The 17,406-nt window shown below is 38.2% G+C and overlaps 2 protein-coding genes across 2 annotated transcripts; both read right to left on the bottom strand.

Annotated features, from left to right (window-relative positions):
* Positions 1-184: 184 nt before the first annotated feature.
* Positions 185-2,064, bottom strand: LOC104437948 (glucan endo-1,3-beta-glucosidase 5). Its single transcript, XM_010050997.3, has 2 exons — positions 1,685-2,064; positions 185-1,568 (listed from the first exon to the last, which is right to left on the bottom strand). Exons 1-2 carry the CDS (start codon positions 2,026-2,028, stop codon positions 440-442), a joined length of 1,473 nt encoding a protein of 490 aa, XP_010049299.1. The 5' UTR covers positions 2,029-2,064; the 3' UTR covers positions 185-439.
* A 2,888-nt stretch (positions 2,065-4,952) lies between these two features.
* On the bottom strand, positions 4,953-5,915 carry LOC104437947 (RING-H2 finger protein ATL64). Its single transcript, XM_010050996.3, has one exon. The coding sequence runs from the start codon at positions 5,862-5,864 to the stop codon at positions 5,205-5,207; it is 660 nt and encodes a 219-aa protein (XP_010049298.1). The 5' UTR covers positions 5,865-5,915; the 3' UTR covers positions 4,953-5,204.
* Positions 5,916-17,406: the final 11,491 nt, after the last annotated feature.

The raw sequence follows: 17,406 nt of genomic DNA, 5'->3' as shown, positions 1-17,406 counted from the left end.
CTCAATTCGTACTTAGTCTCATATACGCCACAAGAGTTCATTCATAATTATTTGAGCCTGATGTCGGGAATGTTGACAAGGGAAAGCCTGGTTTACTTTTGAAACTTCCCCTTTTATTGTGTAAGTACTTGTATAACTTGCATTGTGAAATCACACCTTCAGTCACCAACTTAATTACAGATCATCATCATCAAACAATATCTTTATTTCTGAAAAAAAATAAAAATGAATGCTTTTTTCTCTATCAGTTGACTGAGCTTTTGTACAATCAGATGGCGAAAATCAATGCTCAGTCTCATTCCGATATCTCTCCTTACATGCCACTCGGGCTAGAATCCACCGCTGATGTTGATGGGATCTAATCACGTCTGTTGGACGACAAGGACGTCGAGTTTCCTTGGCTGATTATTGCTCAAAACAATGAACAGGAGGGCGAAACTCAGAACATACAACAAAAGATTAGTGCTATAACATGCAGAAGAACCAAAAGTGATGTCACATGCTTTCCTCTGCTCGAGGTGCTCGGGGATGGGGTCTTCTCGTGCGTTTTGTTATCAATCATAATCTCGAACCTGCAACCGCCTTGTGAGGGATCGATCACAGTGAGGACCGTCAAATTGTTGAACGAGCACGAGCCTTGCTTCTGATCCATGGTCTGGTAGTACATGTTGAATGCATACGAAGCATTGCTCTTAGCGTCGAGATTACCGCAACTCGATCCGTAGCCAAGGCTAGTGCAATCCGCATAAGAACAAGCATAACTCGTCGCTCCTGGCAAGTTCGGATCCGAAAGGCTGGCCTGGGGCGCCATCACGCACCAGTGCCTGGACAAGTACTTGACGCCTTTGGCAGCGACTAAATTCTTTCCATTGCCCATGTCCAGTGGGTACTTGATGGACCCGTCGTAGTAGAATATCCCCCAGTGCCGCTCAAAGTTCCCCGGGTCGACGCTCTTCATGTCCTCGTCTATAAAGGCGAAGAGGTAAATATCGGGCATGGATGGGTGCTTCGGGCTGAACTTGCCGCTGTTAATGCGGTTCAGGAGGCCCTGGTTGAACCGGCGAGCATTTTGGTTATTTGCATTCGGGGTGCCATCCGAGGGCCACCCGACCTCTCCAATGATCACGGGCGTCGATCCAAAACCATTCTTCTCAAGGGCGGCCATGAGGGTATCGAAATTGGCATCGAGGACATTCGTGTACGTGATCGAGCCATCCACCACGGGTTTAGCTTTACCATCAAAGAAGGCATACTCAAAAGGGAAATCGGGGTCCGCGTCGAGGCTAAGGAAGGGGTATATGTTGACGGTGAGAGGGGCGCCGTTGTTGCGTAGGAACTTAACGATGGAGATCATGAGGGTGCGGATGTCGGACCGGAAATCGCCGCCCGAGGGGAGGCCACTGTCCGTCTGGTAGACATCGCCGTTGAGCGGGACCGTCGCCTTGACTTGTTGGCCGAGGCCAGCTTTGATAAGAGCTGCTTGGATATTTTGAAGAGCTGGAAATGTAGTCTTGACATACATGTCTTTGTAGGCCTTCAGGAATGGCTCATTACCAACAGCCACATACCTAGGAACAATAATTTGTGATTGTCAAGTTCATTTCTGGTTTTAGTTATCTCTAGATGCACACTAACCAGGAACATTGCCTTGTATGCCGTAGTTTAATTACACCAAGATTCTTACCTTATGTCCACCCCATATTTGGAAATGAAAGTGGACACATTCTGCGACACCCAGTTGACAGCGGCTTGGACGCTGCTCGAGAGCGGTATGAGGAGTTCATTCGGTATCCCGACCATCACTTGGATCCCAGAATGCCCGAGCGCTTTGAGGGGCCCTGGATCAGCCTCGAAGAGCTTCACTTTGTCGAATCCATTGTCCTTCAGTAGCCGAACTGCTATGTTTGGAGGAAGTGGATGCGAAGTGCGCGACCCCCAGTTGATTGCGAGGCCTTGAACTTCCAAGGTTACACCTTCAAGGATTACAGACAGGATCAGAAGCCATGAGAGAGAGCGAAAATTGCCCATGTTTTCTCGAATTGTAGATTCACTGATTATTTTCTGAAAGTCCCTGCTGTTTATAAGCCACCTTAAAAGTTGAGTAAAGTGGAGAATATTAAAGAAATCATCCTTTCCAAGTTTTTTCACGGGACAGGCAAGGGATTACATAGAGAGTCAACAAGGAACTCGATACCATTTGAATCCGCACGTAGTCGTCTTGTTACAGACGAAAGAATATTGAACCCAAGAAAGGAATGGAGTGAACGTGTTGAACATTATTTTGTCCAAGGATGCCTTGGAAAAGTTGCCATTGGAAAGTCTCTTTCTTGAAATCCTCAGTTTGCTAAGCTTTTGGTAAAAAGTGCTTCTTAAACATTCTTTAGCGGTTCATGGAAAAGGTAGGTGCCTATGTACTCGTTTTGTGAGGTCTAGGGACTTCCATTGCTATGGTCTAGACAGTATCAAAGCTTGCTTGAGCTGTAAGTATTAGGAAAACCTCCTTACTATTGTTTGTTATTATCTAATATATGCAGATTGTATGCCAATTAGGTGAGTTGTAATGACGAATGCAATCCCATAAGCTGGATGAACCTGAGAGATGGAGAACATGTCCGGTAAAACGAGGTGTTCCTAAGAACTTGGAAAGATTATGAACCGGTGAACAGCTGGATAGAGACATGATCGCAAATAAACTTGGAAGGACCCGGTGGATAGTTGACCTGAAATCATTTTCAGTGCATAGCATAAACAGACTCATGGGATCAGTGGCAAAGGCAACTTCCTTTATCAATTTTGTAGAACACGTTGGGCCCCCTTCTATCATTAGTTCAAGAAGGCCTTGACCACCTTTCATTTGAATAGGAAGTCTAATGAAAGGTGAATGCCCATCGTCAAGGAATGGAACTCGCAGCAGAAGGGCTTGAGTTTGAATCAGAGCAATTTTACCTTATTTGAGCAAGTAGCCATAGGGACAGTTTGTTGACAGGGGTAGCAGACTCTATTCAGAGAAAGCTTGCTTTTATGGGTGAAAACAGAGTACAAGAGCAGCCTGTTTTCCAACAATTGTCCAACAGCTCTGAGCTTTCTAAGGAAATTTCGGCCCCATTTGATTAGACATTGGGGAAATGACTTTGGGTTAAAGGGATTTGTCAAAATACTATAATATTTGACAAATTGTAACTATAGACTGTATTGAAAAATAACTTTAGCTTAAATGTCATTAGACAAAACCTATTTGTAAAAGGCTATTGCTACTTTTCATTTTTTAAATCTCAAAATTAAATTTGGTGAAGTTCGGCTAGTGGCTAAAAGTCGCAGGACCTTAGGCAAGGCTTGGGTCGCGCCGCCAAGGCTATGCCTGAGGTAGGGCGACCCTAGGCGACACCGCTTGAGATAGGGCAATCTTAAGCAACCCAGGCAATGCTTAAGGTCGCATGACCTCAAGCGACGGTCATCAAGACACGCAACCCCTCAAGCGGCGATCATCAGCCTCTAGCTTTTCTATGCAAATCGGGGAAGATGAACAATAAACATGTAGATAAACAGTGAACGTGAAGATTAGAATTCCTAAAATACTTAAAGCCCAAGGCAATGATTTCAGCTTTCACAATGTTAGTATTTGTCGATGAAGTCTAAAAAATACTTACCAAAAACTTTATATTTTTTAGAGCCGAAGCTCTTTAAGAAAGCTGAACCAAACGAGGCCTTCAACAGTTATGTCAGAGCTTGAAATGTCTCCACATAAGGGATTAAAAAACAAGCTGAAGACATTGGCGGAAAATTGAGAAAGCTTATACTTTGAACTCTCTCTTGCTCTCTAGGTCGTACCCGTGATAATACTCGCTCGGAATTCTCTCTTGTAAGGGTTTTCTTTGCTCCTTGTGATCTGGGAATTGAAAGACTACAAGTGGAGTAACAATAAGTTCAATGCAGAAGGAAAGACGAAGAAAAAAACTTGACTTAACAAAAATAAATTAATAAAAAGATTTTTCATTGCCCGTAAAAATAATTAGGCATCGACAATAAAAAACGTCTTTCATTGATTAATTTTTCTAAATGATATAAACAATCATTTTCCTAAAAATGTTTTTCTAAATTACTCATTTTCCGTGAAAGAAACTCACTCTTAAATAATATTACCAAACACTCAAGAATAGTACCCTTACCTGCAATTTCTTCAACCAAATAGGAAATACTGCGATAATGAACTTGTAGATGTATAATGTTAAAAAACATTTCGATATATAGTCAATTTCTTATTCATAACATCAATAATCAGGGTTTTCAAGTATAAGCTAAATTTCGACCAAAAAAAAAGTACAAGCTAAAGAAAAAAAAAGTACAAGCTAAAGGGTTGATTAAAAAAAAAAGTACTACCTAAAGGCACATGGTTTCTCCATTTCGCTGTGGGTCCCCAGTAAAACTTTATTATAGATTGGCAAGGCATGACCCACATATGTTTCACTCGCCAATTTCCTTTCTTCAATCATGGGTCAACAAAGGGATAAGCACATCATTATGAATATCAGCCAAGGCTTTCTTCATCGGCTAAATAGGAAAAAAGTGATCTTTGTTTCTGGATTTGAAATACTCTTTAAGTGTTATAATTTTGGGATGATCAGGCTAGTGATCTCGCCTCATCCACTTGCTCAAGTGGTGATTTCTGCGCCTGAGCTTCTTGGTCAAAAGACCAGCAAATTGGCTGCTCAAATCTATGTTTCAGTAGAAGCTATATAGCTAGATTTTCTATTAAATTCTATATAGATAGTTTGACCAAGCCTTGTCGGAAAAGAAGGGTTGCACCTTCAATCAAAGTCCAATTGCTAGTTCATCCTTTGGGAAGCTATGAAGATTCCTTCCTTTAGCTCTCTAAACCAGTAGCAATATCTTTTTAATTTCCGCACTTCTGGACTATAATAAGAACAGAAGGAATAACAGCCACACATTGCCAATTAAAAAAGAATCACAAGACTTTACTAAAGCATAAAAGTGACTCTGGATTATGTACAAAAGAAAGCCCAAGCTGGTCCAACCACAATACAAGAACCAAGAATCTTGAACCTCACTAGTGAGTGATTACTGATTTCATTATTAAGATTAAATTCGACTATAGCGACTAAACTTATACAGATCACTGAAATCACATCTACTCTAAAAGCCTTCCAAAAAAAGTCAAAAATGAAGGGAGGAAAAATCCATGGTAACTATAGAAGCAGATCATCCCCAAAAAGATAGAGAAGTCTCTCCACAGCCCAACTGGGTTCATTCATACTCCAGTCCAAGCTCTGCGAGGGGTTCAGCAAGGGGGCTCTGCAGAGCGGGCAAGACTTGTGATTATCATCATGATCATTATCATGATCATGATCATGATCTTGATGGCCATCATGATCCACCCATCTGTCAATGCACTCTCTGTGGAAAACATGGCAGCAGTTCCTCAGCTCCCTGACTTCATCATCCTCCCTCAGCTGGCTCAGGCATACTGCACACGTGTCACAGATCTGTGGCAGCCGCTCCATGGCATCCCCATAGGTGGTGAGCACCAGGTTGTTTCTTATCATCTGGGAAGAAACAGAGGAAGTATGCTCTGTTTCAACAGAGGAGGAAGAGGAGGCCATGGTGATTCTGTCTCTGAGCCTAAAAGCCCAAGACAAGACCCATCTCACCACTGCAAATACAAGAGCTGCTTTGTACAGGACATGGGTTACTATCAAACAACAGCTGGAATCTCCCAACAAGAAACCCATTTTGGCATCAAAATCTTCCTTCAAGAGATCAAGAAACATCAAGAACTTAGCCAACAAGAAGAATTTCAAGAAAAGAGAGAGAGCAGGAGGAAGAAGAAGAAGGGGGAAGATCAACATAAGGCACCGGCCTCCTTATAAAGGGAAAGGTTGGGGGGGTTCTAGGGGATTGCTGGGTTTGCTTTTTATTTTTTCTTTAGCTTTTTAAATACTTTTGTCGAGTGTAATGTCCACTAAGCTCTTCACACCACCGTTTGCATTCGTGTAAAGTCACTAGGTCTAAGAGGGTGGACCGTGATATCTTAATTCAAGAAAGCTTTCTGAATATTTGACGTGTCAAAATTTTGTATAACAATGGAGGTTATAGACGTATAAGATTTTTTTAATTTCTTAATGAAGTGATTGATTTCTATTCTTGAAAGATGGGTTTGAACTTTGCACTGTGATTTTTGTCTGAAAGGAGAAAAAAGAAAAAAGAAGGATCATGATGGTCCTTGTAGAAAAAAGAGGTGGAAGCTATTATGACCTAAATAGAAAGCTAACAAAGACATCATGACATATGTGACACCATGTTGGTCCCACGTGGGCATATAAGAATCAAACATATACTAAAACCAAAGAAAAGGTTCTACAAAAGAAAAAGAAAAAATCCTACAGCCATCAAGCAATTGACAAAAGCTGTCATGAGGAGCTTGAAGTGAATTACACTGAAGGGTCACTTAATTATCAGTAATCCAATATTTAATTTGAGAAATTGTTAGGTGAAGCAGAAGGAGGAACTGTACCATCCCATCGGCAGTAGCTCATGCTTGCCTTTTTGATCTTCTCATACGTGTGAAATGGGCCCATCTAACGTGCCTTGCTCCTTCAATCCGAGTCAGAAATCCACCAACTTGCCCATCATCTTGATTGCTTTCTGTCACGGTGATGGAAGATGATGCAGGGAAAAAGTAAGAGCGAGAGAGATTTCAAACACTGTTGTGATTCTGAACCAGCTCGATAAAAGAACACCAATCTTTATTAATCTTTATCTCTTTACCTAAATAAAAAAAAGAGCCGTCGAACCATGAAAAAGCTACTTGACTGGGTGCAAGAACAGATACGCGCAGAAGCTGCATTGAAGGTCACTGCAGTGGGGGTGTTGCCTTACGTACATGACCAAATTGATAGGGACATCCAGTGGCCTGTGATATCAGCAAAAGAACCAGAGTTAGGAGAAAAAAAAACAAAAGAAAAATCTCAAGTGGGAAGATATGAATTGGTACAAGTTATGTCATATTAAATTGCAAAATATGTGTAGTAGGAGAAGCTTGAATGGTGCATTCATCGTTCTCTAATGGTTTATTTCATTTGCAAAGAGTATGACGTTGCATTGAGTTGGCAGACGAGATTTGTGATATTTGTAATCTATTTCACTGTCTTGATATAACATGTTATATTTCGTACCATGTGTAAACTTGAAACATTTATCGCATAAAAGAGAAGTTTCAAAGAGAATGTTTTATGTTGATTTTTTTGAAGCCCAATTCCTTTTAAAGATATTAACTTCAACTTGGATCTTAATTTTGACCATAACTCCTTTTGTCTTATAGAAAAGCATCAACTTTCAATCTATATTCAAATCTGATTCTCGTTAAGCTTCATCCAAGAATCTTGTTAAGGATTTGACGTCCCATTCCATGTGTATTTGGTGACTCACGTTGCTGTTGTTACTAAAGTCACTGCCTAAATAAGAACAGTTTCAAACCAAAATTTTATTTATCTTTATAAAGAAGCACAAACTTTCGGTTAATGTACAAATCTAGTCCCCATCAAGTTTTCATTCAATGATGCTTTTTAAAATTTGAAAGTGTCATTTCATGTGTACTTAGTGACTTAGAGCTATTGCCATCACAAGAATATAAGTAGTTTTGAACCAAGATAGAGGAGGAAAAGGGAGCACTCAAATTTGGATTTTTGGCACGTGGGATACGAGCATTTCCAAAGCTAAGAAAAATGAAACCTTGAACAGCAATCAGTAGCGCCTGAAAATAGGGGAAGTTTTTGAACTATGTGTGATCATTCGCATCAGCACACTCGTGAGTTGCCGAATACACATAGAATGACCCATCTTTAACGTCATCATCGGACGAAATCTTCGTGGTAGAAATTTGGAACCAACTATAATTGGTTTTTTTTTTTACAAGACAAAAAAAAAAATCAAAACAGAATGATAATTAGAGTTGAAGTTGGTGCTTTTTTGAACAGTCTAGAGCAAAATAGAGCCTATGAAAGAATTGATTTTTCTTTTTTCATATATGAGATAAGAGAAGTCGGAGCTCAAATTGGAAGGCGGGTTAAATCTAGTGCTTTTCAAGAGAAAGGCCGATTTTTCCATGATTGGAGAAGTGGAGGCTCAGCTCTAGGGGCCGACATGGAGATTAAGGCGAAGCAAAAGGGTGAGAAAAGGAAGAAAAAAGGAAGAGGGAAAACCTGATCACATGATCAAGATAGGGTCCTTTTCCCAAGAATTGACCAAACACATACCAAAAACCGAAAGGAAGAAGCGAATGATCTTATCAAGAACAAACCTCAAAACAACATGCCCATGTCCGACCAAAGTGGCCATGCAACTAATTGAAGAAAAAGAAAAGAAATAAAGGAAGGGAAAAAACATGGGAGAAAAAGCAAAACGAGCTAAAAGGGGGAAGATGGCAAAGGATTTGCTTACATACGAAGGAATATATGCTCATCATCGTATCTTTCGGCGAGAACCCAAGGCTACTAAAGCCAACCTGTGTATACGGCCTACCCAAATAAAGGTGCAAAAAAGGTTGGATTGATGTCATGCATATGGGGGCTGCTAGCATAATCTTATCTGTACAAGACATCACATATGACTTTCTGCAAAAGCTTCGAATCGAGGATGTTTCTCACCCGAATTAAATGAAGGATATGTCGATTTACACCGAAAGTGAGTCTGGCCAGCAATCTTTAATGACAAGCTTCCGAGAATAAAAACTGGATATAAGATAGGTCTACTCCATTTGCCTTACTGAATCAAGTTACATGTTTTTTGTTGGGTGTTTAAATGCCTCGATAAATTTAGTTTAGAATGATGAGATTTTGTGAAACAATTGTCAACTGTTCTAAAAATTTAAATTATTTGGTAAATGTGTGGTTTATTATTTAGATATTTAATCACTTTTTCTCGCATTTAGTCTAGTTTATTTACCTAATACTAATACGAAATAATTAATTAGGAAGACAAATGAGGCATTGAATGATTTGAATTAAGGACTTCGAACTTTGATATCATGTGAGATTTTGTGAAATAGTTACTTATAGAACAACTGATAGTGATTCCACAAATTTTCCCAAGTAGTTAAATAGTGAATTATTAGACTGAGTGCTTGTTATCTAATTGAGTAATTCGAGTTTTTTCCCTTTATTTTTGACTACTAAGGTGGTTAATTTGGGTTTCTTAAGAAGAAAAGTGAACATCTTTCAAATTATCTTGGACAATCTTCCACATGTTATATAACCAAATTGACTTATACATCATTTGGTGTCCTGTGTTTGTGCTTTAATGTGATCGGAAAGAGGAGGGAATCATCTTATCGGAAAGGGCAAAAAGTTGTCCAAGGTCGGAGGTTATCACTTTTATCTTTTTCTGTCCAAAGTGAAGCGAGGCTGCATTTTTTCTGAAAAAAATACCTCATAGCTTGCTCGTATCCTAGGATGTGCTATGAGATTCTTAATTTGATAGTTCGACTTGCAATAATTATCGAAAATACCATTATTTTCTTAAATAATGGCCCAAAGTGAACCTTATTTTAATTAAGAGCCTGAAATATTCTTATTTTCTCAAATAAATATCTAAATTTTATTTCAAATAAAGGTTTGAAGTGATTATATTAGTCTCAAATAAGAGCCTGAATTCACTATTTGGTGAAAGACAATTTCTTCTTTTGAATTTTTGAATTTCTTTTTGTTTTGCTTTCCAAACACAAATAATAACAAATAAATAAAATAGAACACGCGAGGAGAGAAGGCTCCCTCCCATGTGTGGCCACTGCCCCATTGCTAGCGGGGTGACGACAATGGCCAACAAGGTTGCCGACGCCTGTGTGAGGGCCAGCAACCCTTGCCAACTAGAGGCAGAAGAGGGCTCGTCCTCTCCTAGATATGGGCAAGGATCGCCGCCCTTATCTCTAGTTGCGAGGGTCCCTTGCCCTTGTGCAGGCCTACTAACCCTCGCCTTTGGTCGGCGACACTAGTCCTAGCCTAGGCATCAACAATCCTACCGGGCATCACTGCCACCCCACTAACAACAAGGTGGCGGTCACAGGCAAGAGGGAGCCCTCCCATCTCTATTTTTTTAAATCTAATTTAATTTAAATTTAAATTGTATTTGAATGAAAATATTCTTGGTCGGTCGAAATTTTTTATCGGCGAGCAAAGTTAGGCCCTTATTTAAAATAGTTATAATAACTTAAGGGCCTTCTTTAAGACTCATATGAAATAAGATCCACTTTAAACTCTTGTTTAGAAAAATGAGAGCACTTTAGGTTTTCATTTGGAATTTTCCCAAAAAATAGGAAAAAGAAAAGAAAAGATAGACAAGTCCCTATTATCAAAAATTATAACTAGTGTTTCGGCTAGAAATGAAAAATGCCCAAACCTATGAACCGATAGATCTAGATTAAACTTATCAATTTTTCAATTGAAGATGAGGAACAAATGGACCCTTTTCATTTTTTTTTCACAACTTAAAATGTGATACAATTTTCAAAAATTTACAAAAAGAAAAAAGAAAAATCCTGTACACATTGACACGGTGAAAGTCGTCAACTCGAGTTGTACGTGTCGCATTTATGTGATGTAAAAATTTCGAGTGCTCCGAGGTTAAAAAGAATAATTATGCAAAATACCTGAACTTTCGCTGGTTTTGCAATCGAATGTCTACCTTTTGTGGTCTGATCAAGAATATCTACTTTTCAATTGTCGCTCAATGGGAGTCTTCAGTAAAATTCGTGGATGGAAATGTTGATATGGCACTAACACAGTTAAGTAAACATTAAGGTGTATGTTGGCATTTGATGTGTCAATTTAGGATGAAGCCACGACAGCAAAGAACTCAAGATGCTTGTGAAATGTTCACGTAGTCGCGAAATGTTTAGATACTTGCCTCCGTTTATTATAAGAGCCGTGTTAGAAAAGAGCTCAAATTTTCATTCAAGTGCTTTCAGTGTCATTGCTTATAAAAAGAAATTAAAATTCGTTTTTAATAATAAATATTGTTTTTCGAAAAAAAATTTCCGACTTTTTCGATGTTTAAATGATAGAAAATCGATTGATCTATGGATAACATTTTCCATGATTTCAAAATAACAAGTTTAAATTAAGAGAAAATAACTTCCCATTCTAATAAAAAAGAAATTACTCTCTCTAAATTACTAAATAGATGAAAATAAACCATTTTTCTTTAGATTGATTTTCTTGAAAATATTTTTTTATTATGAATTTTTCTGTAAACCAAATGTACAATATAATAAAAAGTAAAAAGTAAAATAAAAGTAATGATTAATACCACGAAAAATCTCAAATTAGTGCACTGTGATAAATGTATTCTAAAATCTTAAATCGGTATATATGTGACAAATTTATCCCAAAACCCCAAACTTGTATACCAGTAACAATTTATTTTTCACCAATCTTCGTTAAATTTTACTATTAAATTGTTAAGTTGAATGACACATGGTAATTGATAAGTGTACTAGTTTGGAGTTTTCCCATTTGTTTGTCATAAGTGTATCGTTTTATGATTTTTTTTCAAGGTATTAATATAATTTAACATATAAGAAATTTGTCACAAATACATTTTTTTAGGATTTTTGGTGGTCAAATAATTAATTTTTGATAAATTTATCACAATTGTGCTAGTTTGGAGATTTTGGTGGTAAAAAAGTAGTTTACTCTAAAAGTAAATCTGACATAGGGCCCATTTAATTCAGCATTTAGGAAAAGCTTTTAGCCAAATGCAAATGTTTTTAGCACAAGGGGCTTTGAAGAAATGCAATATTGTTTGATAAACTATAACTGAAAAGTGCATTGGGAAAATGCACTATTTGGTAAACATATATTGGAAGGTCCTTTGATGTAACCATTTTAAGTTTTTATTTTAATTATTTAAAATTGAAGTAAAAAATGATGACTATAATTTTTGTATTTATGCGTAGAGAGTAATGTAAAAGAAATATATTAACAAAATTAAGAAAAAAATAGATGGCCATTTCATTATAATACACAATCACAAGAATGAAATGCATTTTCCTTAAATATTACAAACATCCTTAACGACTTTGCAAACACATGATCATGTAAATGTACTATGTTTGGAGATACATTATCATTTGAATCATTGACACCTCCCCCAATTTACATCATCATGACCAACTAAATATCCATAATTGAGATCCAATTATGCACTCTCAAAATGTGTATTGGCCACAGCATTTCAAATATGGAAGTACCTAAACAATTAATTAAACAAATATGGAGGAGGATGAGGAAATTGTGCATCATTTCTTCTAGTGGTTTCATAGAAGATACGAATATCATGAGCTTGTCCCTCCCAATCAGCGCAAACAAAGATAAATTACATGTTAAAATTGCATACGACTAACACATTTTGAGTTGTTGTTCCTTTTCGACTAATAAAACAAATTTGATTGTGTGTAGGTACCACCACCAGGATATATGTGTATCATCCATAGCTCCAATAGAAATCCTAAAACAAAGAACAAAATATTACGTGATTTATATTTAGTTTTCCGTTTATATTATATAATCACAACTAATCTTAAAATATGTATAAAATTGTCAGTCTTTCTTGATCTTGCTTGGAACTTCCTTAAATTGTCGATCGGTGGGTTGGATCAAATATTTTCCTGTATCACATACTTTATCTAAAATTAAGTTAAAGTGCTTATTTAGAGTTATCCCAAAATGCTAAAAGTGCTCTTGTGCTAACCTATTATATATACCATCTCCTAAAATATGAATAAACATATCAATCATTTCTGCAATATCAATATTCCCACATCCTTGAAGACCATAATGTGCCGCTAAGTCACATGTTAAATTATTAAATACATCCTTATGCATTATAAACATATGATAACACCTTGTTAGATGACCATCTTCACCAATCAACTCTCTTAGCCATACATAACTTGTATATGACGAGGTCATGCAAGGTTCTTTGCAAAAATACGTTGCTTAATAACCAATTGAAGCTATTGCGATTGAGACAAGATTCCAATATTCATTTTTCTTCTTTTCACAATTTTCTCTTTCAAGAGAACCATTCATAACTACTTAAAGTAACAATATATAGCATTAGAGTATAAAAGAAACAATGGATAATCTTGATCATCCATCAAGAAAAACAATATCAACCATCATATATATGCAAACTCAATCACATAAAGAGAACACCGAATGGAAACAATTCTCACATTCAAACATAAATAAAAATTGGGTTTGCATGTAATATAAATGTCTTTCACATAAAAACAAAATCGCATACCAAAAATTTTAAATAAGATACTAACATCGTGGCTATGACTCTTCAAACTCATATTTGAGATACTTGACTTTTAGTGCATCATTCTTTAAACTCATGAATACCTGCCTTGTTTTTCTTCTCCTTGAAATGAGAGTTTGTAAGAAAGTGTGACTTTTCATCTTGCACAATTTCAGGTATGGTATCCAACAAATCTACGAGGTCCTTGTAAGGACCGAATCTCTCATTTACTTCAGATGCAACAGCGACGACAATGCTTCTTAATTCAACAGCTAAACAAAGCCTGTTAATTTACGTTCAAAGTTGTCGTGCCATGGTCAATATCTTTAACCACACTAAGTTCCAATTGGTTCAACAATGGTTTCATCCACATGACACTCCAAATTTTCATCAGTAAAACCTACTCCATCACTAGGTTGTTTGGCCTCAACGACATCCTCATTAACACACAAACCTTATCCAAGAGTCCATGTGATTCCTCCATTAGCAATTGTTTCTCTGAATATCCTATCTAACAAAACTACAAGATCAAGATTTATGCCTTTTGTCCTAAAATCCTTAACCTTAGGATTAGTCTGTTATAATAGAGCAATTGTGTAAGGTGTAACATTGAAGATGAACTAAACACAAAAGTAAAAGAGGTTTTTCTCCCACGATTCATCACTTATATCAATGGTTTTCTTCCTTAATTCCATCCTACCTCTGTTTCACTATAACCAATATCCTCCATCTCTTCCATTCTTCCTTAAGATTATCCCATTTACTTTTCATTTGATTTTTATTAAACTTTTTACCTGTTACCTCCTCAAACTTGCTAATAATGATCGTCCATCCATCCCTTTTGTTAGGAGTAAGAAGGGTAAATTAGTCTTTACCACTTTTAGGGTTTATTTTTTTATGTATATACATTAAACTTTATTGAATAATACAAAGTAAGTTTTCCTTACATGGTATCAGAGCCTAGGGCTTAACCCTAGACGACGGAGCAGCCGCTCGCCGCCATCGATTCGCCGGACCGCCTTCGACTCGCCGAAATAGTTGGCTGTCACCGCCGTTCACCGGAATAGGGCTTCTCTCTCGCGCAGCTCGCTTGCAAGGCTCACTCGTGGTGCTCGTGCGGCTCGCTCGCGGGGCTTGCTCGCATGGCTCGCCCGCGCGGCTCCCTCGGCTCGCGTCGCCCACGCTGTCCGCACGGCTTGATCGTGCTGCTTACGTGGCGCGCTCGCCCTCGCTCGGCTTGCTCTCACGACTTCCGCGTGCTCGTGCTTGTGCGATTTGCTGGCCTACCAGGGGTTTTGACGACCCTATGCTTGTTGGATTTGGTGGCCGCTTCTTGTACGTGAGGTTGGTGAAGGAGAGGGAAAACCCTAGAGAGAGAAAGTCGAAAGGTTATAGCAGTGACAGAGTGCAGTAGCAAGTTGCTGATTTCGGGATGATTTTGTGGGTTATAATTTGCTTTAAAGTTGCTGATTTGGCTAATTAATTTGTTTGAGACTTGTGATGAAGTAAGTTGCTGCTTGGGTATAGTGTAGTTATTTATTTGATGGTTTGAAAGTTGTGTGGTAGCTTCTGTCATTTTATTTGGTAGTGGTAATATTGGGTTATTGAATTATTGAGGCTGAGTTGTTTGACGGAAGCTAAGGTCAAAGTTTGCTTATTCTTATTTGGAAAATGGGCGATGAGAAGAGTAATACTGTGATGACTGAGGTGATTTCCTCTTCATCTAATCGAATTACTGATAAGAAGCTCGCAAGTAGTGCTAACTTCCACCAATGGAAGAAAATTGTGAAGCTTACTTTGACAGGCAGGAATCAACATAGACACCTAACTGAGTTTAAGCCCAGAGATGATGTTACTTGGGATGGTGTTGATGCACGTATTCTTGGTCAAATGCTGAATTCTATGGAGAGTAATATAGTTGACATGGTAACTCATATTGATACAATCATAGAATTATGGGAGTATTTGAATGTGCTGTATTCTGGCCAAGATAATTTGTCACGGATTTATGAGCTATCGCAGGAGTTTTATTGATTTGAAAGAAAGGGGCGCTCTATTACTCAGTGCTTTGCAGACTTTAAGAGATTGTATGAGGAGTTGAATGCTGTTCTCCCTATTTCAGCCGATGTTCAACAAATGCAACGTCAAAGGGAACAATTGGCTGTAATGAGATTCTTAGGATGTCTTGGTTCTGAGTGTGAAAATGTTAGGTCTCAGATTCTTGGAGGAGAGAATATAGCATCACTTACAGATACATTTGCTCGAGTTCTTCGAGTATCTCGTGAGTCCTCTTAGGATACTACATCTATGGTGGGAAGTTTAGCCCTTGTGTCCCAGACTCGAACTGGTAGTGGTAATAGGAGTGATGGAGGAACCCGTGGTGGATATAGTGGGCGTGGTGTCCGAGGAGGAGGCCAAGGCATTGGAATAGGGAGAGATCAAGGTAATCAGCATCCTTATGGACAATTCCATATATCTACTGATAATTCGGGAACTACACGAGTTTGTCATTACTGTGGCAAACCTGGTCATATTCAAAAATTTTGCTACAAGCTACATGGGAGACCGGGGCAGCAGCACCAATTTGCTAATATGGCGTCTAATATAGACACTACTCCACAGTCATCTGAAGACAAGGTGGTGGTTATGTCTGGTGAGGAATATGCTCGGTACACACAGTCTCAAATCTCACAACCTGTTTCTTCTTCCACTGCTACTTTGGCTCAGACAGGTAATGCTACTGCATGTCTTTCGGCTACTTCTCGTCCTTGGATCATTGATTCGGGGCTTCGATCACATGTCGGTCTTTCGGTATATTTTCCTCTTTTTCTCCATCTTCGTCCATAGTTACTCTAGCCAATGGGTCACCTACACATGTTAAGGGAATTGGCACAGTTAACCCAAGTCCTTCATTACCTTTGTCCTCAATGCTTTATCTTCCACAATTTCCATTTAACCTAATGTATGTTAGTAAGTTAACAAAAAACTTTCAGTGTTCAGTAACTTTTTATCCTGATTCTTGTGTCTTCCAGGATCTGGCTACGAAGAAGACGATTGGTAGAGGACGTGAGGAAGGGGGGCTGTATATACTTGAAGATGCTTCTTCAGTTGCTTGCACAAGTGTTGCGTCCCCACATCAAATCCATTGTCGTCTTGGTCATCCTTCTCTACGTAGTCTTCAAAAGTTGGATTCTAGTTTTCAATCTCTTTCTAGTCTAGAGTGCAAGTCATGCCAACTTGGCAAATTACATCTTGTTAGTTATACACCTCGAGTCATTAAATGATCAGCATCTCCTTTTTTATTAGTTCATTCAGATATTTGGGGTCCATGCCGTGTGGTTTCCAATTCGGGTTTCAGATATTTTGTTACTTTTGTCGATGACTATTCCAGAGTTACTTGGTTATATTTAATGAAAGATCGTTCAGAATTATTTTCTATTTTTCGTGCATTTATATTTGAAATTTATACTCAATTTGGCGTGCATGTTAAAGTCCTGCGTTCTGATAATGCTAAGGAGTATTTTTCCACATATTTTTCTAATTTTATGACTCAACATGGTATGATCCATGAATCTTCCTGTCCTAACACTCCACAATAGAATGGTGTTGCTGAACGGAAGAATAGGCATTTATTGGAAGTTACTAGATCCATGTTATTTGAGATGAAGGTACCGAAAATCTTTTGGTATGATGTTGTTCTAGCTGCATGTTATCTCATTAATCACATGCCTTCTTCTATTCTGCAAGGTGGTATTCCTTTTTCCACCTTGCTTCCTAGTGAACCACTGTTTGTCTTACCACCCCGTATCTTTGGTTGTGTCTATTTTGTTCGTGATTATCGACCCGGAGTATCAAAACTTGATCCCAAGGCACTCAAGTGTATGTTTATGGGTTATTCCCGCACTCAAAAGAGATATCGCTGTTATTCTCAATTACTGAGAAAATATTTTGTAACAGCTGATGTTTCATTTTTTGAATCCACCCCTTATCATAATGTTCCAATTGATGTGTCTGAATTAGATGAAGACTTGTATGTGACCACCATTCGGTCTACTATTCCCAATGTTTCACCAGTATCTATAGAGAAACCAC

Source organism: Eucalyptus grandis, chromosome 3, assembly GCF_016545825.1.
Source record: "Eucalyptus grandis isolate ANBG69807.140 chromosome 3, ASM1654582v1, whole genome shotgun sequence".
NCBI lineage: Eukaryota > Viridiplantae > Streptophyta > Magnoliopsida > Myrtales > Myrtaceae > Eucalyptus > Eucalyptus grandis.
This window is presented reverse-complemented; position numbering and strand designations above follow the sequence as displayed.

What these genes read in the sequence shown, in the direction of transcription:
- LOC104437948 (XM_010050997.3), bottom strand. Translation starts at nt 2,028, where the DNA reads ATGGGCAATTTTCGCTCTCTCTCATGGCTTCTGATCCTGTCTGTAATC. An exon ending in AAATATGGGGTGGACATAAG is followed by an intron (nt 1,569 to 1,684) that starts GTAAGAATCTTG and finishes TATTGTTCCTAG; the next exon opens with GTATGTGGCTGTTGGTAATG.
- LOC104437947 (XM_010050996.3), bottom strand. Translation starts at nt 5,864, where the DNA reads ATGTTGATCTTCCCCCTTCTTCTTCTTCCTCCTGCTCTCTCTCTTTTC.